This window comes from Triturus cristatus, chromosome 7, assembly GCF_964204655.1.
Source record: "Triturus cristatus chromosome 7, aTriCri1.1, whole genome shotgun sequence".
Lineage (NCBI taxonomy): Eukaryota > Metazoa > Chordata > Amphibia > Caudata > Salamandridae > Triturus > Triturus cristatus.
In genome coordinates, this window is record NC_140590.1 from 481,694,780 (window position 1) to 481,720,252 (window position 25,473).

At 42.4% G+C, this 25,473-nt stretch overlaps 1 protein-coding gene across 1 annotated transcript in view; it reads right to left on the reverse strand.

Moving 5' to 3' along the window:
* Positions 1-25,473, reverse strand: part of LOC146809952 (cytochrome P450 2B2-like) — a 267,373-nt gene that overhangs the window by 52,762 nt on the left and 189,138 nt on the right. Inside the window, exons 4-5 of the mRNA XM_085616810.1 lie at positions 21,590-21,750; positions 18,580-18,756 (exon numbers count right to left, since the gene is read on the reverse strand). Coding sequence (XP_085472936.1) covers positions 18,580-18,756; positions 21,590-21,750 — 338 coding nt within the window. The remainder of the gene's footprint in view (positions 1-18,579; positions 18,757-21,589; positions 21,751-25,473) is intronic.

Here is a 25,473-nt window from a genome sequence, read left to right on the forward strand (position 1 = left end):
CGCCCAATAAGTATGACAAAATCCTGCACAAACGGAAGCCTGCTGGCACCCCACCATCGAAGTCACCAAACTAGGGCTAGATCGCGTGCAATTGGTCTATGTTATTTTTCCGATTGCACAGTAACCTCCTTGTGCTCGTCATCAAATTGCAAATAGGTACAAACACTCCAACGAAGTAGTATAGTTATAACATTTTAATAACTTATAAGATATAACGAACACACCAACAGGGTAACCAGGTTAAAACACGTTTTAAAACAACTATTTACATGACAGTCTGCTGCAACCTCCATCCCAAAGCCTTAACGTCCACGTGACACCGTCCTCGCCTCTCCTTCCTCGAAATTGCAACATTGGCCTGTTTTGGGCGGTTCTTTTAGTCGGCTTTGGGCTATAAAAGCCATGCAAAAATCCATTGACATCAGTGGCGGACGACTGTGCGAATAGGCCGGAGGCTATACGAAGCGCCGAAGTTCTGGCAACACCAAGGCGGAGTCCGCCACGCTGTGCGGATCTTCCCGCTTTCTTTCTTCTTTCTTCTTTCTTCAATAAGGGCTGATGCCCTGGCGGGGGGAGGCGACGCGGACGGGCCTCCCCCACCTCCCCAAGTGGAGGCTCACCAGCAGATGAGGGCACCCCAGCCATCTTTTTCATCGGCCTGCTGAATTTCACCCTGCACGCTGTGCGGATCTTCCCATTCTCTTCTTCCTTCAATAACGGAGGGTGCCCTGGCGGGGGGAGGCGACGCGGACGGGCCTCCCCCACCTCCCCAGGTGGAGGCTCGCCAGCAGATGAGGGCACCCCAACCGTCTTTGACTCACCGGCCAGCTGAGCTGCACCCTGCCGCTGCACGCGACCACCGGACAACCGCCCAAGCACGGGTTCACCAGGATCGCCACCAGCTCCCGACGCGAGGAATGGGCCCCCGCAGCCAAGAAATCGGGGACCCACCCCGGTGGTGATACCATCCAAACTGCTGTCGTCACTGCTACTGGAATCACCCCGGTGGCAGTACCATCCGAACTGCCGCTGTTACTGCTGCTGGCTCCTCTCCGGTGACTGTACCGAAGAGCTGCTGCTACTGCTGCCCTTGAACTCCGGCGGTCGACTCCTCCGGATCCAGGCCTAAAGCCCACCGTGAGACAATTCTGGACTCGAAAGCTTGTCTGCTTGGGCGTGGGCCCCACCCTTGACAAAATGCTCCCCTCAGCCTTGCAGAATCAGCTGGAGTCATTTGACACTCGACTCCCGCGGACTTCCGGTAAGGACAAAACCGCCGCCATTGCTCTTTGCCCCGGACGGCAGCCACCTTGCCTCCGCTTGGTGCAGTGAGAAAGACTGGTTCGAAGCGTCGGCGGAAGAACCCGCCTCCTGCCCCGCCCCAAGAACGAACCATGGCATTTCTACGGGGTCGCAGTGACGCCATGCGGACGCAAAATTGACGCTAACGAAAGTTCTCGAACTACTGAAAGGGATTCTGGTCCAACAGCTAATTCATGGAAAGACTTAGACTGTACTCTGGCCCGACCTCGCCCCAAGATGGCGCCGATGTAGGAGAGGCCTACACACCCTTGTGGCGTCCCAGTCACGTGACATTTGTGTTAAAAAGATATATATATATATATGCGATGCTTCCACACATGATGGTCGGGGAGGGGCAGGAAGGGAACCGAATTTATGCCGTAGTAGCGTTGCTCATGACACTCGACGCCTCCCACCACGTGGCCGGCCTGAACGGTTGTAGGCCCGTATCTTGTATGCTGACATTGTTTTAAATAAAGGGTCTCTTGAAAGAATTACAGAATCAGTGCCATGACTAATCACATAGGTTGATAAAGATTTCTTCATTTGAATAAACAATTGTTACTCCCAAGCAATAGAAAACAGATAATGCAGTCCCCACTTGCCTGAATCTTTTTGATTAACGGAATTTGTACCCACCACATCTAACTTTTCCAAGAGTTGTTAAACAATGGTCAACCATAGCTCAGGGTATATGCCGAACGCAAGGTATGGTATCTTGCACCTTAATACACGACCGATTGAGAAATGCATGTATGACAAGGGAACGCAAATTTAGGAAATGAAATAAATTAGAGCATCTTTGTCTGGAAAAAAAAAAAAAAATATATAGAATAAAAAATAATAGGTCTGTGGTATCACCCATTCCTGCGACTAGCCTGGTACGTGGTAAGTAGAACTTTTTCGTGTCTGCGCGCGCTGGGGTACTTTTAATGCTGCACATCCCCTCCCCTCTTTTTCCCCTCTATAGGTCACGGCAAAGATCCGACTGAAGAATGAAGCGGACATGGACCGTACCGAGTTCAATATCAGGGAAAATTTAGACAAACGTTGTGAGATAGTGCGTGAAGGGCAGACCACCATTGAGAACATGAGAAACTGTATGGCATGATTGTGCGTGTGTGCTATGATTACACGGTATGAATATGTGTGCATCTCATGCTTAGGTCACTTGAAGAAGGCGTCACTGTATGATTGAAGTGCTCGCCCGTCGATCAAAGGGAGGAGAATAAAAGGGTCCGACACCCCCTAGGACAAACTACAAAATACTGAAAGTACGCAGCATGCATAGGAAAGGAGGACAGGAAAGGAGAGGTCCCGATGCTCAACGTAGCCCTGAGTCTCCATCTTAAGTTTCTGCGCTTGATGCATGTACTATCACACCCAATCTAGCATTTGTGTGTACGTGATCACCGAATTTATGTCTTTTCCCCGCTTGTGTTTTCTTGCATGGAACAGACCCATACTACTCCATGTTGTGTGTGCACCAAGTGGCCTATTATCTTCATATGTATGCCAAATAGCCTACTTGATCGATCTCTCTCTCTCTCTCTCTCTCTCTCTCTCTCGATCTCTCTCGATCTCTCTCGATCTCTCTCGATCTCTCTCGATCTCTCTCGATCTCTCTCTCTCTCTCTAGCCTTCTTACCCTCTTTTCTGTTTGAATAAATTAACGACACATACCTCCTCGGTAAGTGTATAATTGGCTTGGAGCACGGTGGTGTTCGAACAAACTGACTGAAACAAAACGACCGTACTTTGCCACGTTACTACCTCTCCTTTCTACAAATATTGAGCTTAATTGGCTGAGAAAAGAAAGGACAGGTAAGACGACTGATGTCTCCCAATTTGGCCCTCATCACGGGGACTATATGTCAGTGGTTTCCGTCTTTCAGAGCTTTAACAACACCATTACCCCCGCCCAATTATCCCGGAATAGAATGTCTAAAACACCCCGTTCTCCCAAGATAACCCCAGCCCTATACTAGCCGCCTCAGAGTATTTCGAACGAAACAGCAGATGACCTCATTCACTAATAATGCATCGCCTAAACTGATAAAGGGTTATCTATTGTCGCCCGCAAAAAAATAATGCTTAGCTTATGTTCCTCCCCGAAATGGATACTCGTGAACACGTGACAGTAGCACCTCGCACTTTCTTTTTATAGACTTAGCAGTCCTCGGAAGGAAATATGTAATAACAAAACTTGTGTTGAGATGAACGAGCCTCTGCCGGAGAAGCCGGTTCGAATTTTTAATAGACTAGAAGGTTGACAGATGTCAGGCTTCCTGCAACCAGTATCGGGCACAGGAATCGGCACCTAGGGGGCCAGACGATGGACAGGGACACCCACAGAAACTTGCACAACAACAATAATTAATAGATTAGTAACGCACACACTAACATCAGAGTTAAAAGACACCAATCATGCAGCAACCGATAAAAACATGTCCGCAACTACTCGGTGGTTGGGAGAGAGGATGAAGTATGTAAATGTCTTCCCTGCCAACTCTCTAAGACTTTTTTTTCTTGTACCCATTTAAAGATAACGTGCTGCCATCGGAAGAGAGGGGTCGGACGTGACGCACAGCCTGGCTGCAGACCATGGAACATCTATGACATCGACCAAGGGGGAGGCTACGAAGCAAAAAGGGCGCTAGACGAGACACCATTTTCAGGATGATAAGCGCGAAGGGCTACATCGAGGCCCCCTGCTCACCGACCAGCGTGCCTGAAGTCTCAACCCGTCGGGCCCGATTGATGGGCCCAGTGCTGGAAGATTCTGCTCCCCTTGGTCCACATTTTTTTTTATCTGATCCCACTCCACCCCCTCTTCCCTCGGCGTCCCGAAGCACGTCACACCCTTCTCTCTCTCACCATCTTTTATATGGATTATGAATCTGACCTACCCACAGAAGAACAAAAAGCAGGTACCCTGTCTCAAAGTACCTATGGTGAACTGTGTTAAGGAACAGGGCTGTGATCGGAGAACAATGAATGATCACACCCTGCACCGTGAGAAATTGGATTTGAGCTGGACATTAGCTCCACCGCCGGTGCTCAACAGTGCCAACGAAAGAAGAACAACAATGAGAGCTTACCAGTGATAGCTCTTTATAAAAAGGACACTGGAAAGAAGAACCCATGTCAAAGTCGAAAATCCTCTCCCAACCACCTTTTTATACTAACTATCTTCTTATCAAATTTTCATTATGTTGCATCAATCACTTCCGACTGTACACTGAGAAGTTAAGAAAATGTAACTTTGTATAGTAACATCCATACAACACCAGCCATGTACACGACTATACTGTAACTCTGTATGTACTACCTCCTCGCCTACTTTATCACCTGTAAGTAACTATAAGCAAATGTGTCAGATTACTCCTGCATGCCCTAAAAACTCTGTATCTTTAAGGAATGTACGAAAGACATTAACGATATTATAGCTGAAGGTTAACGAAGATAAATGACGGCCAGGCAAGCTGGCGAGATATGTTAAAAGGGAGGACTGTGGAAATTTAGCTTGCAAACTGAACATTATCTGCGCCATCTTGCCTCTCCCCAGCGCCACGCACAGCGAATGCACGGCCGCCATTTTAGGCACCCCACTCTCTCCCCGCTCATTCTCGATCACCAGCGCTTTCCCCTGGCGCTGCGAACATCCCCCCCCGCGCGCCGGCCACCCCCGCTCTCTCATACACGGGCCATAAACCCTCTCCTTCAGCGCGACCCTGCTACGGAACCACATCCGACCGACATCCCATACATGGTCATGCCGCACCTTTGATAACCCCCTTCCTCTGCGCCCCATTGTCCGAACTGGTCCCAGGCCATCACCTAGCCCTGCGGATGCAGTTTATTGCCCCTACTGTAAGGGAAACACCCCACATCAAAGGGATTACAGTGGATCAAAGCCCCTACCCCCTGAGACCCGGCCGGTCGCACACACCCCCGGGAATTGGCGGAATTCCCTGCTGCGCGATAGCCATCTCCCACTGCGGGTAGGGTGGGAACCTCTACTGTAACTATGTGTGGGATCGGATCTGAGCCGGGGCTTCAGGGGATGTTCTTTCATGCATCAAGAGAATCTCAAGAATGTACTATGTGTAATAAAGCAATAAACCGGTGTATAAGAGACCAGGTCTCAGGGATGCGGTTAGAGCACCTCGTGACAATACCTTGCTGTCTGATCTGATGTGTTCTGCTCCGACGGAATAAAACTTTGTTTCCTGCCTTCCAGTCTCCGGCGCCTGCCTCTTTCATTGGTAAATTATCGAGTGGTATGAGAGGCGATTACCGCCGGGCAAATACTTGAAAGGTTATCGACTGAAACTGCCGCTACCATTTAACAACACTACCTTCTACGATCTATATATTCTTATAGATTATTTGAGTCAGTTTGCTTATATTCTTGCTGCCTATTGTTTCCTCTGTTTTCCTTTTCCTTTCCAAGCCTATTGCTCATGTAAAAGAATAAGTGCCAAAGCCCACATTTTTGTTCCATGGTTAGGGTGCAGAATAATACGAAGGCTCCATACTCTGGATTCCACCTCATTCTAAGTTATTCTGCCACTAGATAATGCCTGCCTCTTTAGCTCACTCTTACAGGTTCATTTTCATCTTTCTCCCTTCGTCGCATTCTTTCTGGCTTTCTTGCTCTCCTCTACCCTTTTCTGTGTTTTTCCCTTGTGAAAACATCAGCAGATATTCCTATGTACTCTAGTGTTATTGCTTTATATATATATATGATGAAATCTGTAGCATTATATTTCATAATCAAATGTACACCGAATTTATTATTGATCTGACGTATCCATAGCCTCAAATATTCATGCTAAATTTAATGGTGAAAGGCCCAGAAGCCATTTAATTTCCATTTTCTACAAAGCCTTATCTCATTTCCAGTACTGGCAACTGGAAGTGGGATTTTGGGAGAATAAGGAGCTCAGTAGTGCAGTCATGAATGAGATCTTCTCGTCAAGGACGTTTTGTGTTTCCCTTAGGAGAAAACCCTGCCACCAGCTCATTAGATACGTTTTTGCTGAGAGTAACATGGTTCCGTCACATGATTTGTTTCTGTAGACTTATGTTGATAAAAAAACTCTATAATCTGTCCTACATTTTAGTATCTTTCGCATTTATCTCCAGTTGACCCTTTTCTAAAGAGAGGTCTGGTCAGTTGAAATGACAATTGTCTATTAATTATCTGCTGTGCTGCTTGTTGTTATGCATTAAACGCAATTTAGACTTTGGGCGCCCAAACTATTGCGCTTTATTTTAAACAGATGGGGCATGTGGCATCAGGAATCACCTTACCAGAAAGGAGACAGGGGAGCTCTGGACCGAGCTTCCCATGACAACCCCAGGCAACAGAGGCAAAGGAGTAGCTTCTCCAGGGGAACTGGAATGGAAAACAGCCCAGTGCTAGACCTGGTGAATGAGAACAAAACAATCCAAAACTTTCTACATTTATTTGCTTGCATGGCTTTCATTGTTTTGTGGTTAGTGTATTGTAAAAATGGGTGCACATACATGTTGTCCCAGTAGGAGATGACAGTGAATATAAAATTGGTTCAATAGGTAGGCCTAGGAGGAGTCCAGAGAAAAGCAAATGTGCATGAATGTGAACCCATGGGATAGAGTGAGTGAGCTCTAAAAATAGTGTGGTAACAGAGAAGATAAAAAGGTGCACCAGGACTCAAAGCACAGACCCTTTATGGATGAACAACCACAAGAAACAAACCCTCTGATATAGCCACACGAACCCTCACAAGCCCCTCCAGGTTTGGACTGAAGGTCCGCTGAACAGGTGCTCTTTGGATGTAAGAGCATTGTATGTCCCTGCTCTCCATGAGAACACTTAGAAGAAACATAACTCAACGGAACCTTATCTCACTTTCCGCTCCCTTCCTTACATCCATCCACAGGATGATTAGTGGGTACAAGGCCTGCTGACCCCTTTCCCTGTTACCTGGGGTGAGTGAACTGTAAGGAAGTGTGATGGTGGCCGCACAATCTAAAATGTAGTAAGCTCCCACCAAAGAGGGTCTCCTGCCCATTCTTTGTACTAATAATATGATACATCCATGTACAAATATTTATGAGAGTAAGTGGGATTGACTAATGAGGACAGGAAAAAATCCCTTCCTGAACATGGTACCGTCGATCCAGAAAGATTAGCTGATATACAGAAGAAACTGAAAGATCCCTGAAACAAGATAGATGCAGAACAATGGCTTCCCTTCATATATTGGCATGAAGAGACACTCAAACACAAGCATGAATCTGAAATCCGAGAGATAACCAGGAAAAATTGGAATACTAAATTAGCCACCTTCAGGACAAAGTTAGTGATTGTGCACCAACTGCCCCACCAAATCTATTTCCCCCAGAGTACTCACTCAACCACAAGGCAAGGAGAAAGTGAGCAAAGACACAAAGGAGGAGGATTTGTTGGACATGTTTCCCGTGTTGACCGATGGGCCTTGGATGCAGAAGTTTGATGCACCAAGAAACAGAGCAGCATATGTGCCAGTCTGCCGGTGGCAGGGGCAGAAGGAGGTAATGTGGAAGCGAGTAATGTGATGCGACTGACTGACAATGAAGAGACCAGTTCAGGAGCTGATATTACTACTGAAAAAGAAAGAAAATGCTGAAGTGAAATTAATGCCATTAAAACTGCAAAGTATGCAGAAGACAGTTAAGGGAATGGGACCAGGAGCACTTCACAAATGGGGGAACAGATGTGAAAGGGGCAGTGGGATAGGCCTCAGGGACCCAAAGTTCTTATTTCTCTTGTGGTCAGCTGGGACATTTTAAAACAGCCTGTCCCAATATGTGCTTAACACTGCATGCCTGCCTAATCCGCCTGGCTTCCATCAAGTGGCCAAAACTCTTACCTTCAATTTTAGGACAGCAAGATAGATTCTGACTGTGCATGTATGCCCCAATCCAAGTAGATCAGGAGGGCTGTTATGTAAATTGTATCATTGATGGTAAATGTGCTAGTCACTCAGCCCTAAAAGAAACCTCCAAATTCTCCTCTTTACCTCTCTAAGGCTTGTCCATAGATGCAGTTGGTATATCCAACCAATGAGTTCCTCATTACACTACTAACTCAGTATCTGTATGTAAGCTCAATTGCCCATCGTTTTGTACCCTGTAAGAAGAATGTTTAAATAAACCTCAACGATAAAAAAGTACTTGCTCTACTGGGTGAAGTGGGTAAGGTTGTTAAGTCCCCGATTTAACTTGCTTTCACAGGGCCTGTCCACATTGTGGCCCAAAAGAGCCAATTTTTCCCCATAAAAGTGAAAGTTGACCTTCAGAAAACAATTTCCAGACTATCCGAGTACCCACTATAACCTGATGCGGAGGAAGGAACCTGCTCTATAAAAGCAGATTTGATGAAGCAAGAGGTTTTAGTACCTATTGTAAGTACATATAATACTATGATTCTCCGGATATTCGAGGAGGGGAAAGTCAACACGTACAGATTTGTACTGGACCTTAGGGCTAACAATAATGTGGGTATCCCAAGCATCTCAGTGGTTCCCAAGCATGCCACCATCCTTTTTTGTATCCATCCCCATATATGAGGAGAATGAGTATCTCTTCTCATTCAAATTCCAAAGGTCTCAACCGTTTTGGCCAAAACTTCCTCAAGGAATTATGGAGTATCCCTCAATTTTTTCGCAGGCCCTAAAGAAGGATCTGAATAAATTGCCCCCCGAGTTTCACCTTTAATCGAATATGTAGATGACTTACTTTTGGTATCTATTACTCTTAATAATCATAATAATTACAAGGAGGTCTCAGTCTATCTCACCTCCATATTGGCTAACAAAGGGCACACTGCTTTAAAATAAATCAGTTCTGTCTTGCCCAATTAAGATACCTTGGTCCAGAAATCCCTTCTGGCAAGTGCCACATGTCCCCTGAATGAGTTGAAGCTATCTGTAAGTTGCTTTACCCTGGAATGGTCTCCTCGTGAATACATCTCCAGGGTTTCTAGAAAATAGGTAAATGCTTGATTATTTACATTTATCATCTATCACTTTGCAGACGCCAGCTTTCATTGTTTCAGTCTAGTTTCTTACTTCTTTACTCCTCCTTCAAATATGGTAAGATTGTATCTTTTCCCTAGAATGTACCCAGTTGCATCATTTCTCCCACATTTCTCACTGGTTAATCAATCTAATAAACTGCTACTCTTTCTCTCTCTTACAGTCTTTCTAGTATTTAGCTCCATCAATGTGATTTTGGTTCAATGTCAGGCATGTTAGGGACATGGGAATAGCTATCATTGGTGCAGCAGGTGCAGTGGCACTGTGGCTAAGAAGCCTCCGGAGCCCACAGAACCCTAATTATTACAATATTTTACTACTGAACCAGCATGAGCAGGCCAATTTTCTTTTCTTGCCCATAGCACCCTTGCTACGCCATTTTGGGGGTGGGGGAAGAGAAGCAATCTGTTTCCTATTTTATTACATGTGTATTATGGTTTCATTATTACTGTGCCTGTTCTTGCCATCTTTGAAAAATGACATACATACAGGCTCTCTGGCTACTACAGAATCAAGCTATCAATTGCAGGTATGCCTTTTTCACCTCGGTTTCCATGAAGATTTTTTTCCCCAACATCTAATTACTGTGACACTTGTGACCTTGAAGGTCTTGAATTGCTCTCTACAGACTTGATTGGTTTGCCTAAGAGTAAAAAGCTGATCTGCTGTGTCTTGCGATTCTGACTTGCCATTCCTGCACAGCAGGACTTCGACGATTAGAAAGCATGTAACCAATATTGTTCTGTTTCTGAAAATTTAAATCATAATGGAAATTTGATCAGCACTAAAGCCAATAAATTTACCCAGGTGGTATTATGTACTTCCACCTCAGGTAGATGAATCTTTTATTCAAGAGGCAGACTCTTTTCCTCGTGCTGTCCTGTTTACCTTGTCTTCCAAACTATTCTCAGAGAAGATGGTTGGGATTTTTTTATAGAGGGGTGGATAATTCAGCATTCCAGGTCTCCTGGAATGGAAAATTCACAGTTTCAATACCCGATGGGGTCAAGAATGTGTTAGTTTAATGATCAAGAATGCTGTGTTGGTGTTTCAGAACACCCCACTGAGGGGTAGCGCAATACCGGATGACTTCAAGAGCTTTAAAATATGTGTCATTGATACCAAGGTGAGCCATACTTCAGGGGGGGCTATTTACATTAATCTGAAACTTGCAGGCAAGAGATGCACATAGAGTAAATAAAAAATGTGATTGCATGTTTGTTTGCTTCATTTATGCTTAGACAAACTCTGCTCACTTGTTGACAAAGAAAGGACCTTGAATAGCTCAACCAAGATTCAAATAACTAATTTGTTTTTGTAAACTTTGATGATATTCCTTTGGTATGACACATTCGTTTTTATGATAGTAAAAAAGAGTGGTATGGTCATTCTTCCTTCAGCCCCTAGGGATGACTGCAAAAGTCCAATTGTGGGACTTAAGTTATTTAAACCGGGAATACTTTCTTATGAAAAAACTTATCGCAAATGCTTATCACCAATATGAAAAAAGTAAAGATACTGGTCTCACTAAACATATATGTAAGTAAGAGGAAAATAAATACATTTGTTACAAGAGAGCAATGGCCAATACAATTCAGAAATGTGATTCTAGAGAATTTAGTTCCTTGGTTAGTTGGAGTGCTAAGGCTTCTCCAGTCTTTAGAATACATTTTTCAAGAGGCATCTTGCACTACTTATATACAAAAGATTTATGAAGTCAATGGCTGTGATAATTCCAGAAAGAATCCATATATATTATTGGTGGGCAGAACACGCAGAGTTTTACTCTACGGAATTCCGCAGAGCTACGAAAAACTCTACCAGATTCCGTTGAATTCCATGAGAAGGCGGAATTTGGCATGTCAAGCTGATTTTTGGTGCCGGGAGATTTTTATAGCGCAAACGGCACCATGCAGCATGCCAGAGGAAGCTGCTTCTTTCTGCCGCTGGAGTAGACTTTCTACTTGAGCGGCAGCTTCCTGAACTTGAATGGTCACGACCTGCCACAACCGCTGGTGTTGAAAAACAATCGTTGGGTGGTGTTCTAGTGCCCAAAAATCTCGCTAGGGGATGCAAAGGCTTGCTCGTGCTCAAGGCATGTACAAGAAAAAACTCAGCGGTTGGAGGAGTTTAGCTGGAACTCCATGGGCAAAACACCACAAACTTTGCTGGCGGAGCCGAGTTTATTGACCACCCCCCATATAGATCTGATCCTGAAAGTACTGATTTAATAAAAAAGGAAGTAATAGCTTATAGAATTCTTACTATGAAGCCCTCAAGGACAGGAACATTCCTGCAGGATTACTGGCTATCCCCGAGAGTCAACACCCTTACAATTGGGCTTAAGTGGAATGTGATCCTCACTTTACAGCTTGCAGCCCCATACAGAATGGCCTAAAAAAAGGTTGTGTTCTGGTCTCTGTGCTTTTCAACTTAATTTCACGTTTTCTCCCTAAAATGTTAGTAGAAAATCAGTCTTTCTCCATGAATATAGGAAATTGACTTATCTTTATTTATTTATTTTTATAGTTTTATAGAGCGCGAACCAGACCCAAGCTAGGGTATCAGAGCGCTTTACATAAGGCAAACGGTGAACACATTCAAAGGGGAACATTGTATATAAAGAGACATAATCTGAAAGTAACAAGGAGTAACAGCATTGAGAGGACTTGTTGTGAGCAGTAAAAAACCATTCAAAGTTTGTGTAGGTCTTCCCTTCCCATGGCAACAGTGGGAAGAAATGTTCTGAGCAGTAAAAGACAGTTTAAGTCTGTTTAGGTCTTCACTTCATGGTCAGGTAACCCGAGAGTAGAGGTAGTTAGGGGTTGTAGATCAGGGGTCGTGGTTGTGCGGATTTAAGGTAGGAATTTGCTCATCAGGAATAATTTTGCTTCCCTTCTGAAGAGAGGCGTAGAGGAGATTTTTTTGATGTATGGTGGAAGGGAGTTCGATATTCTTGGCGCTGTCCCGGAGAATGCTCTGTTGGAAGTTTGTCTTTTTGAAACGTGAGGGTTTCAGAAGTAGATTGTTTGCGCTCCTTGAATGTCTGTTTCCTCCAGATAAGGTAGGATTTTGGGCTAGGTACTGGGGGGTGTTGTGGTGTAACGCCTTGTGTGTGATGCAAGCCATTTTTAGGTGGATTCGAGCTTCGTAGGGTAGCCAGTTGAGTGCTTTCAGGTGTGGCGATATGTGGTCAAATTTCCTAGAACCTGTTATGAGTCTTGCTGCGGCATTGAGACAGGCTTTTAGAGCGGCGGTTGAGATTTTGGGAAGCCCTGCGAGGGTGGTACATCCGTATTCAAGCCTTGAAATAACTAAGGACTGGACTGCAGTTTTGAGGTCGGAATTCGAGAAAAGTTTTCATTTTTCTGATATAGCGGAGGTGGAAGCAGGCATTTTTTGCCAATAAGTTGACGTGATTTTGCATGTTAATGTTCTTACCCAGAGTGATACCTAGTGATATGGAGGAGTCTACTACAGTTGGCGTGCAATTCAACGCAGTGATGATTTTGATCCACTCCTTTGTCTCAGTGGAGTTCTTAGGGGGGGAAATTAAGAGAAACTCTGTTTTTTGAGAGTTTAGCTTGAGGAAGTTGGTCGATAGCCATTGGACTGTCTTTTCGAGAGCTAGGTTCATTGTCCTTATTTCTTCGATAGAGGAGATCTTGATGTACAGTTGGGTGTCATCCGCGTACATGTGCTGTCCTACTCTATGCTTGTCATGGATTATAAACCGCTTGGGCTCCAAAGGAAACTGACAGCTTTGATTTATATTGTAGGTGTGGCGCCATGGCCAGGGTGGCTGACTCCGAAATCTGGGGATCACGGTTCGATCCCCGGCGCCGGCGGCAGATTAGCCCAGCACTATGTGACTCTGGGCAATAGCTTGCTTAATCTTCCCGACGGCCCCCAGCGCCTAGAGACCCTTACGGGTGATTGTTCGCTCTTTACAAATGTGGATTATTATTGTTATATAGATTCAACAAGCACACAACCAAAATGGACTAGACCAAGGTGATGAGCTTTACAAACAGGTCAAATATTTTTTCTTGGTGGCTATCACATATAAAACTGGAGTAAGTGTCATCTGCCAAGTGCTTGGCGTTAAATTGCAAATGTTCATCTTACCACTGTTTGAACTAAAGTACTGGCCACAGGAAATGGTCTCCACCATTCTGATAATATTTATTGTGAACCTTTGACTGATTTCGTGGTAAGATCCTTTCTTAGCAAATTAATAATGCAGATTTTTTTTTAACAGAGACAAACTTTTATCCTACGGCCCTAGATCTACAATTAGAAGGACGATGCTTGCACAATTTACTTCAGGTACCTGCCAATTGTATGATGTTTCCAAGCTGTGAGACTGCAGTTTAATGTCATGGCATGGGATATGCTATGTCATTTTACTAGTTATAATTTGAGGGCTTGTTCGCCTCAAGATAAATAATCTTATGTATTTACATATATTGGAATTCACTGGTACAAGGATCTAGTACTTATGCCTTGGAGTGGACTACGCAAGTAAAATAAATTTCTTGGGCAAGTCAATTTTCAGCTCAAGTACAGTAAAGGTTGTTTGAGGTTTTTGAATATAATAGCAATATTATTTAGTCACTTGTCTAGAAAATGTTCTGTGTCTCCATTCTTACCTTGGCAGTGTCACTGTGGTTTCACTTTCAGAGCTTCCATTAAATGACAGGGGTCATTCCAGCCTGGCAAACACAATAGGAGTTTGTGTCTCCAATTTAGATTTCATATTATTTATAATTTGCTAGACTGCCCTTTGTTTCTACTGCTATGTAACTGTATATCAAGCCTTGTATTTAGGAAATATACTATTTGAACTTGGGCTATTATGTGTGTGTGAGGCCTCCCAGATAACTTTAACGGAGCTAGTAATTGCTATTGATGTTCTTAACTGAATGTTGCAATTGTCCTTAAAGAGTTTATGTACTGATACTAATCTTAAATTATTTTATAACAATAGATCATTATAAGCAAACGTCTTTGCTATGTTGCAGTTCTTAACCACTGAGAACCAACTCTTTCACTTCTTTTCAGAATCTTTTCTACCATAATCCATGTGTCTATGTTTATGGTGTTTCTATATAGCAAACTTAACAAAAATGTAGCATAGCGCAGCGCTGTATATGATCAGATCAAAATTCTACATTTACTGAGCAATGACTGGAACATATGTCTCTTCAATTCCCAGCACATTGAATAGTATGCTTACAAGCCAGCCCCTTTCTCTTTATACTATAAATTCTAGAAAGGAGAAAGCCTGCCTAAAAAAAAAAAAAGAAATTTGGACCAAGGATGTTAACCAAATTGACCAGTGCAGTAGGTGGAGTGAGTGATCCTCCTAAGTAGTACTCCGTCATGTAAAATTAATAAGATATGGGTCTTGTTTGTTAAATACGGTTATTCCCTAAGCACTGTTAAAGAGCTTTCAGCAAAATGCTAATCTCAGATAAATAGTCAGACGAATTGAAAGGAAATTGCAAAATAAAAATCCACAAATATTCTCAACATCCTCAAATAAGGAAGGAGGGACTATACAAAAAAGATTTACAAAGCAGAATATGTTAGTTATCTCTTAATCCGTTAGGTCACAACTCTTCAATTGTTTTCTAAAAAGATAGGGTGAAAACTGCAGAAAGATCCAAGGCATTCAAAGACAACTGCATCATAAATGGCCACATGTTCACTCACAAATCTTCAACATTTGATAAGCTAACAAGGATCAACAACTACAAACTCAAACCATATAAATCCAGTAAAAGTTAAAAACCAGATCATCAAAACTCAAACTCATCAACAATATTTCTCCAACCACTCATCTTACATTGCCAACCCGATTCCCACCTTGCTAGCATTAACGTTAACACACACCTAAAAAGCCTTCATTAAGCATGGCAACATACCAGATTCCCAAAACACTGGACATGTTAACCCACTTCTTAAAAACCCAGTAGTAATCCAATAGAACAAGATAACTATATGCCCATCACCAGGCTTCCAATTGTAGCCTAGCTCCTCGACTACTGTGTGGCAAACCAACTGAGAGATGACTAAGTGAAAAACAACCTGGTAGGTGACATCCAATCATGAGAGATGTCCTAGAAAGATACGGAGACTAAAATGTCAATGGTTTAATAATGTTGGGAGAACTGTCCGTTACCCGAGGTGCACTGGTTTCTGTACTGTAGCATGGTCTGATACACGATTAGAAGTCACCTACGAGGTTATTTTGCAATGATTCTCTCTGTAACCTTCGAAACTACAGACCATAGCATCTTCCTATACACCATGCAAAAGAAACTGGAAGTTAAGGACATTCAGAGTGGCCTGATAATAACAAGACCATTACAATTACAAGTTTCTTGGATGCTGAAAGCACCAGATATATCCAGATGGATACCATGCAGGAATGGGCACATAAACTTTGACTCTCATGGTATTTTCCAAAAACGTATATGGGAAGTATTCTCGCCCCTCAGAGTTACCGATTCCGCCAGTATTGGTGACTCCTGGGGATGAAGAAAATCAGGAGAAAATCAGCCCTACTCATAATAAGCCTCAGAGTTTTGAAATGGTTTGCATGTTATCTTTCCAACAGAAAGATGAACATCCATATGAGCAACCACCACTTGCCTCCATCTACCATAAGGGCTGTCTTTCTGCAGTCCCCATTTGTTAAATCTATACAAAGAACCACTGCGAGACCTCCTGAACAATGGTGGTATTAATTACACCACTATGCTGATACCTTCAAGATATAACTCAGAATAAACAGGCCCAAATCAAAGGCTGTGTGTCTCAATACAAACCCTGCCTCAACCATGACCACACCGAATCCTTCCTGCTCTCACCTGAGAATGTCAGCTCATTGACGCAAAGCTGGCTTACATACCTTACGCATCCCGAGTCTCATCTAATATGGCCAAACAAACTAATTCTTTAAGTTTTATCTTTGACAAGAGATTTCCCATTGATAATCATCTCCTGAACACTGTGAAAGAGGTCCATTGTCAACTGATGATAGTACAAAAAAATTAACTGTTTACCATAAGTAACCATAAAACTATTGGTTCAAATCCTTGGATCTGAACAAGATTAATTACGGATAAACACTCCAAACAGGGGCCCCCAAATCCAAACTGGTGCCACTGAAAACAGTCTTTTAGACCAATGCACATTTTGTTGCTGGACTAGGCAGAAGAGATAATATCATCTTAGTGGTAAAGGACTTCCAACGGCTTCCCTCTGAAAGTACGTTACAATTTAAAATTGTTTGTATAATTTACAAGGTTCTGCATCTAAACACTCTCAAATGCTTGGTAGGTAACATGGCATGCTCGGCATGGAACATCAAGATCCTTGGAGGCACACATACTTCTAGAAGCAAAATATTTTTATTTTCCCCAAAGCAAAACTCTGTCAAGCAAGTGTATAGTGTGCCAACCCACCATGAGGCCAAGTTCATGCTTTATAAATCTATATAAAAATTATATTCGATACATGAGTGCCTTTACCCCTTTCCACCTCTTCCATACTCAGGCACACCTAAGAACTTCTTTCATTTGCACGATACATTCAGATAATCACACATGATACCAAACTCTAACACAGGCCACTCTCCATCCACACACTTTTAACCATGCAAGCTGGCCCTGCAGCCAAATCACTGGACGTGGTTTATTGCTATTTGGAAACAAAAATGGTAGCTTAGCAACAACAATGGTGCAGATGGAACAACCATCAGGTGATTCTGGCTGCTGCATGTAATGGGACCTAGCCAGGCCTTGCAAACACAGTAGAAGCAGCTCTCTTTGGGTCTGCTGGCTAGAAACATCAGCAATCTATACCTTCTTCACCCCAGGGACAGCTACTATCATGAATAGATAGCACCACCTAACTGTAGGCTGTACAATTCAATGGGGATTTAGCAGTAATATTTGATCTAGCTTAACAGACCATCTAACTCCATGCTGGGATGATCCTCTTCTCTTCATGAAGAATTATGAATGGCATTTCAACCACCTGACTTTAACTGTCCATCGAGAGCATGCAGTCTGTCCTATCTTTCTGTCCATACACAGGTATACATGACACATAGCAATTCTTACATTCCCAGATTAATCCAGAACCCTTCTAGAATGGTAGTCTACATAGTAAACTCACCTGAAGATGGATGCGCCCCAATCTCTGTGGCTCAGACTTGGAGCAAACCTATAGTTCCATATTCTTCTCCAGAACAGTGAGCAGATTCTTCAGCCCCTATGCCCTTACCCAGGGAAAGACAATCCAGAGTGCATGGTGAGAGCAGCAGACCCCCCCTCAGCCTCTGCTCAAAGAGGTGGGTGTAAGGATATTTCAGTCCTGGGAGTTTAAAGACATTGTATGCAAGGCATTATCATTATGAGCCTTTAAAATCCCCTAGCAGGGAAGGAACCACTCTTACCTATCTTACATTAAAAGGAACCCACGTCTACGTGGATTTACTAGGATGCAAAGGGGACCTGAACAGTGAAATCTGCTCAAAGAAAGATGAAGATTCTAAATAAGTAGCACCTAATGGGGACATAAACATGTGCACCCTTTGGCACAAACCCCATTTTTAACCAGTTACTTGCATTAACATAGCTGTTTAGAGGCATTTTGGCATCTGTAATGTTTCCCATAATTCCTTGCATAATAGCGAAAACCACATTTCATGTTGGGACACGCAGGCCTGTACATACAAAAGGAGGGGCAGAATTGCCAATCCTAGAATGCAAAGTAAACTATGCACTTAACACATCAATAATAGCCTAACTAATATCTATTTTCAATACCACCAAACACGTGGGGGGAGTAGGTGACACGGTATCGCAGACATCCGGATTGTCATGGACCTACCAGAATATCAAGGATAATAACTGGCCAGAAAATGCCCCGACTTCCCTATGGACCAGCCTGCTTCTGGATAATGTGCTGCCATTTTGCCCTTCCACTATTAGTCTATCAGCCGTATTCTTGAGCGAATGGAATCAGTGTATTTGTATGCGTAGGATGCCAAATTAAACCAGATTTATTTTTCATATTTTTGGAACGACAGTTCGGTCCGCTTTCAAGGCGCCCATACAGAAATGTCTGAGAATAAACCTGCACACAGCCATGGTCATAAGCAGAGAGATTCATGTTACCAAACTGCACATACCTCATCTAGCTTGTTGAGAAAGGAGTCCACAAAATCCCTTGGGCAGTCTGGCTGCCAGGTGGCTGCGTGGTTCGCAACTTGTTCTCTTAAGAAGGCGTGTAGCTTCTCTGCATTCTCGAACATCTTTACGTGTGCTCCTGGTAGCCTCTTCACAATATTGGGGAATGCGTTGTAGAGCTGTGAAGGATGGGTGTTGAAGAAGACATTAATAAACGGTGTATGAATCGCTATACAGCCGTTTTAACAATTTCAATCTGAGAACTAGGAGTTGGCACATATGAAGAAAATTGCATTTGGATTTAAAATGTACTAGGTGTTCTTCAGTAAACAGGAAGATCTCACCTCAGTTTCTTCTACTCTAGCAGTCACATGTCTTATTCTCAAGCAGAAAATATAGTTTCCTGCTCTGTTTCACCTACCTAACTTGAGTGCCATGAATACTCTCTTAACTCACATTGCCTCCTGCTCTTAGCTCTACTCCGACTCCCTGACCAGTACCTTTTCCCCTCTCTTTCCAGGAAACTCCAGAATCTTAACACAGAGGCCTGGAATGCAGGGAAAATGTGTGATTCGGTGCACAAACATATGTTTCTGCAGTTATTTCCAAATTAATCAGAATGAAATTAATATTGCACAAAACATTGTATTTCTTATCAAAAACTACTCGAAAGTACAAAATCACATAACCATGTTATTTCATGTATATGTGCCTAAACATCCTAAAACCATTATTCACCAAGATACATCTATACAGTTTGATCCTCTGGTTAAATTCCAGTAGTTTCATATGTAGCCATGCTCATCTTAGCTTTCCGATGACATTCCAATGGTTGAAAGTAAATCAATGTTTTCAATTTCCCACCTCAGAGTCTTTACGTTTTACTGTGACCGAGTTAAAAAAATTGTGCGGCTTGCATTTTCTTTCCAACGTAATGGCTTTATGTGTTGAGTGAGGGATGCCATAGATAGGAGACAGATGCACCTCAATAGTAGTCTTTCATTTGAAATGGTCTTAAGGAAATAAACAATAAAACAATTCAGCTAGGATTAGAAGCTTTCAGAGGATGAAAGATTTGTTTGTGTATTTTATCTCCTGCACCTCAAATAAATGTGTAGGCGGTCCAGCGCATAGGGTCAGCTTGCTTCACGAAGCCTTGAAAGAGGGCAATAGGAGGAAAACATTCTGGCGTTGCGGGTGCGAATACTGGATTAAAAAAATTGTAAATCAGAATCATTCAGGTGCTCATTTTTGACAAATATTCCATAGCTGTTGGGAGTCAAATAGATTTCCACTGTACTGTATTGCCAGATGTTTTACTTATGGGAACCATGAAATACAACCAATTTGTCAGGCATGGGCCTTGTAAGCAACAGTGATGCACAAGGGAAAGGCTAAGCTAGTTTTTTGACATTTAGAAATACCACAGGTGCAATACATTATATGGAAATATTATGGTACCAAATAAGCAAATAACGTTTTATTCCAGGTGTTAAGTTATATATTTTATTTCAGTTGAATACTCAATAAATACAATATATCAAACACAATGTGACATTGTTATAGTCCGATGTAGCTGAGAAAGTGTATATTTTCTGTCTTTATTCCATGCAAATGGGAAGGGCAAGTTGCATGTTACTACATCAAGGTTGATAATATCAAGCCACAAATATACTCTATTAACTATGTCAAAGGATAAGTGTACATTTACTCCTCCTAAGTCCACCTCTTTTAGCTAACTTTACTATGAGATATAGTGGCTAGGTTGGTGTAGTGGTTGCAATATTGTTCATGTGATGTAATGCATGTCAGAGTGACCTGTCCCGGAAGAGTGGATGCAAGTTTCTAGTTAAAAATGAAAGATGCACCTTTAGTTCTGCCCAGTGCCGTGATATGTACTACTCACATGACCTCAAGGAATCTCTTCAGTAACGTAAACAAGGAGGCCAGAAGATGAGTGTAGTCGACATTAATGGACCATGCATCAAATTACAGAACATCTGCAAACTATGATATCACTATCAAAAGATGACTCTGAAAGGGCCTGGCGTAGTTTGACACTCCACTCTATGGATGCATGTACAGGTGGATTGCAACAGATTCCTAAACATCTCAAGTCAGCCAGTGTGGCTAAAACATGTAGATACCCTCACAGAGACTCAGCATTTAAGTCCTACTTAGAAGTTCTCATCTTTAACTCAATGACCATGTTGTATGGTTCTTTTACACCAGGAACACAACCTCTACTCCTCTCCAAACTCAACCCTGTCTTAGAATATGGACCTATTCAGATGCACAGTCACTACATTCAGTCCTGTTTACCTTCGCACTTTTAATGAACACTCACAAGAAACCACTATATCCGGGGTATAAACCCAATTTCATATAATTTGGTGGTGCACTCGGCCCCTCGCTTTGTTGGGTCGCATTGACACTGCGCCTGCTACATTAATGACAGTTATGCTCCTAGTTCTAGGCTGGTTGGAGTATTTATTTTAATGAAAGCTTCCTTTGTCTGCACACTATATTTAAGTGTTTTACATTGCCATCACTCTGCAGACCAACCACTAACTGCATGCCTACAGCATAGACAGACAGACAGACAGACAGACACACACACACACACACAATATCCCCACCACTCAATACCCAGATTACTTCCTCCCCTCTTCACTCCAGGATCATGCTTTGAGCTCAGCCTTGTTATCAAATAGTTGGAACTATTAGCCTAATAATTAGCAGAATCCAGGTTACTCATGTGAAGCCCTCTTCTAGGCCGATGAACTTGTACCAATGCCTTAACACAAGTTCAGAGCTGCAGAATGTAAGAATCTAATTAATTATGTCTATCTGAATATTATGTGCTCACCCTAATCCGAGTCAGGAAGGTTCATGGTGTGATTTATGTCACAAAGCCCTATAGGTGTAGTTCTTTTGAGCCAATCAAAACACACACACACACACAAAAAACAAGAGGACTAAAACAGTTTGTTGATCGTATTAAATGTGTACCTGGAATTCCTGTGTTCCCCAGTAGGCAAAGATTTCTATTGCTATGCCGACCTGTGTCTGGAAAGATTCATCTTCTGCATCGAACCGGTCGCCAAATAACATTACGCATGTAACATTAGACACTGCAGCAGATATCCTGATCATCGGGTCGAAGGGCGCGCCTATTAAACAAGGAAAAGATATGACCAAGCATGACCATCAGAGATACCATTCGAAATTTCAGATCTGCAGGGGGATCAGTTCTGAATTTAACCATCTGAAAGCACTGAAGTGGTGACCATTGGAATACACTCAGATTCACAAATGTTTACAGACTTTACGAATTTGACTGCACGTTTAATATTCTGATTGGTCAAATTAGACTCCCAAATGACCAGTAACAAACCAAATATGCAGTGCATCTGAATGAAGTGGAATGCAAATTGTTAGGCAACTGGAATTCAAATTGCTCTTAGGGAGTGTCCAATGTTAGTTTGCTATTATCTTTGAATGCTCATTTCTACTAATTTACAAAGACATTATGAATACTTTAAGTATCTCAGCACACCTATATAACACACCAAAGTAATTGCACAACTGGAACATTAGTAACTCCCCTTCCAAATCCCAGAATAGTTAATGGAAATGAAGGTGAAATGTTCACATTTAAGCTAAAAAATTAATGGCTCTCAGTTAATGTTAACCTTTCAAAGCTAAACAATAGGTGGGATATCTTAGCTTTCTACTGCATTAAGAATGTGATCCAATAGGGGACCTGCAGATTTGCGAAAGTAAGACTCAAGTAAATGTCTCCCACTTCCTTCTTAATTACTAATGTAATCTTTTGCTGATCATTTTGACAGTCTGTAAAGAACAGGGCAAAAATATTGCACATTGCAGAGGGTGCCATCATTAAATAGTTTGTTGTGGGTTAATACATTGTGCACATGTAGTCCTTTGTTTGTGTTACCATCAGAACACTAGATATGTAGAGAATGCTTGTTTCTTCTCAAGCTGTGTTGGTTCAAATCTCAGACAGATGGTCGGGGACATAAGCCTGGCAAGGAGCTGTTGGAGGTGGTGTAAACGATTCGACAATAAACCTGTTTTATTAACTACATCAGACTCATGTGTGACTACCAACATAACACTGGCGACTAGGATGGGATCTGAACCCACCCATGCAAAGCACAAGGACCACTGCTCTTTCTAACAATATTTGTCAACTACAGCAGTAATGGCTGAGTCTGACCTGGGGTGGCGAAGTGAGCTAAAGAATGATGATGGATTCAACTCAGATCTGTGACCGGGGGTGAGTGTCTGAAAAGGTTCAGTGCTCTGTCCATCATCTCCTTGTGTTTGCTTTGTTCGACCTAAGTTGGCAGGTTATGCCCAGACGTGGGTCCCTTGCTCACTTTGCCACTGGATTCAAGCTAGCCTGGCTGATGAAGGGGGTTACCCAGAAACCAGTCCCAGGATGCTTGTTTTCGGTTCAGGCTTGGCAGTTCGGGCTGGACTGTTCCGATGAGGCACAGGGTCAAGACTGATTTGCAAATGGCTGGGTCTGACCTGAGGTGGCGAAGTGAGCTAAAGAATCATGATGGATTCAACCCAGATCTGTGACTGAGGGAGGGGGGGGGGGTGAGGAGGGGAATGTCTGAAAAGTTTCAGCGCTCCGTCCATCATCTCCTTGTGTTAACTACAGCAGTAAACCATAATATCCATCTTTCATCGTTTAACTTTATATCAACAAACCAATAAATATATTTAAACATATTGGTATTTTGGTGTTGCTTTTCTTTTAGAAAGAAAAATAGGACAGTTAATAAACATGTGGTCTTTGCACAATTTATGAGAGGTCTGTTCAGGCATCTCAGTGGAAGATGGTCTGCTAAGAATTTCTTTATATAACATTAACATTTAGTGGATAAGCAAAATATTCTATTGCAGGTCTTCACATAGAATGTATTCTTAAAATATGCAGGAAAAATCTCTGCTGATATGCAAGTACCTTTCCATTACTATGTCTTATTCTAAATGGCACATTATTGACGGTAAAATAGCCATTTGCTGCATCCAAGGTATTGGCACAGATGCTTAACAAGACAGTTTTTCTCAGTGAAGAAGTGTGATTATTACATCTGAACATATTTCAACAGAAAAACATTTCGGTATGGAGTCTTTTTCACATATGAGATTAACAAAATAAAAAAAAAATCTAAATTCCCTGAAAAACATAGTTACTTTTTTTATGGCTAGGAAGCAAAACATTAAACCCAAGGAAGTTGGCCAATTATTGCAAGGTGCATAAATCAAAACCCGCATGCCTGACTGAATGCTGCTGACGACCTCGATGCCATCAATACAGTTATTCCAGAGGTCATCAGTGATGTATTTGATGATATCACTTAACATTCCATTAGTGATGGCATGTATGGAGTCATGAGACACATATGGGAGGGCATGAGTTAATTTTAACTGCCAGTTTCAGTGGTTGCTTTGGTTTTGCTTCATGACCCTAACGTCATAAAATATTTTTTCAGGGGGGAATGTCTGAGTTTTTTAAACATACATTATTGCCTTATGTGCAAAACAAACAAGTTACGTTTCACATTTTAGTGCATGTGTTTCTTCACATGGAACCAATGTTTTTGTATTCCAAAATAGCCAACCCTCTTTGTGACCAAAACACTCTGACCATAGCCCTTCGGTACTAGCACTGTGGATTGGCTTCAGGGCCTGGCCTAGGAACTTTGCCCTTTAACCCTTTTGCTCTCTGAATGCATCACCCAGCAACAAATCTACATGAAATTTTGAACAAGGATATCAAGTGTCTTCCATTTCTGGCATTTAAAGTTTCATGAAGATTCATTGAACTACACAAAATGTCCTAGAAAACCAAACCATGTTTGACCCTCTATTTAAAATTTCCTTTCACGGATCTGAATGAAAAGTGAGAAGCCTTCCTTCAGCTTCACAGCGTGTCAGTCAAATTTCAAGCAGATTCATCTAATCTGTAATAGTAAATGAACGTGTATTTAAGCCCCACTTCCACTTTGACAGCGCTGTCTGAAATGTGACATACCAAGATTGTGACTAACCGGGGTTTCCACCTTTTCTATGATAAGAACTACTTTTGATCTGTGAAATGCAGCCTGAACTATTCATATATATTATGAATCATGACTAGCGCATATAGGACTACAGAGAGTGACCCGTCTGCAGTCTCGCACTCGAGACTCCACTCCGATTCCTGCAGCCATTCTTCTTCTCTGGCCCAGTTTTCATGTATGAAGTATCACTGATAGAACGCGGTATGCAGCATGACAAATCTCTGTACAACTTTGCTAAATTGAGACCGGAGAAAGGTGGTCTTATTGTGGTTCCTCTACATTTCTCAGGCTGTCATTGTACATGTTTAGGTCTTAGTGTGGGGCTCTGTCACTGATCTGGCTGGCTATGACTCCAAGGATCTGGAGATGAGCGGTGCTACCTCCTTCAATGTCTGGAGACCCTGGACTAGGTTTTACTTCTATGAGCTACTTCCATGGAGCTGGTGAGCTACAAGTAGCTCCTGAGTTACTCACTGCAGACTCAAGGCCTAAGTATCTCACAAATGTACATTCATCAAATGGAGGTAAAGAAAGCAAAATGAAAAAAAGCATTTTCAACTGACATGATGTACATACAATTAACCATTTGAAGGCTGCCCATACCTTTTTGTAATTAAAATATATCAAAAAACATTTAACAGATGTATACCAAAGCAGAAAAGGCTCTGTTCGTAATGATCTTTTCATTTCAATCCACGTTTGGTGTAATTCAACAGAGATCTTCTGCCAGTTATTTCCTATGTATCAGGAGGAGAATGTTCGCCCCCCCCCCCCCTTTCAAAGATTCAGTGA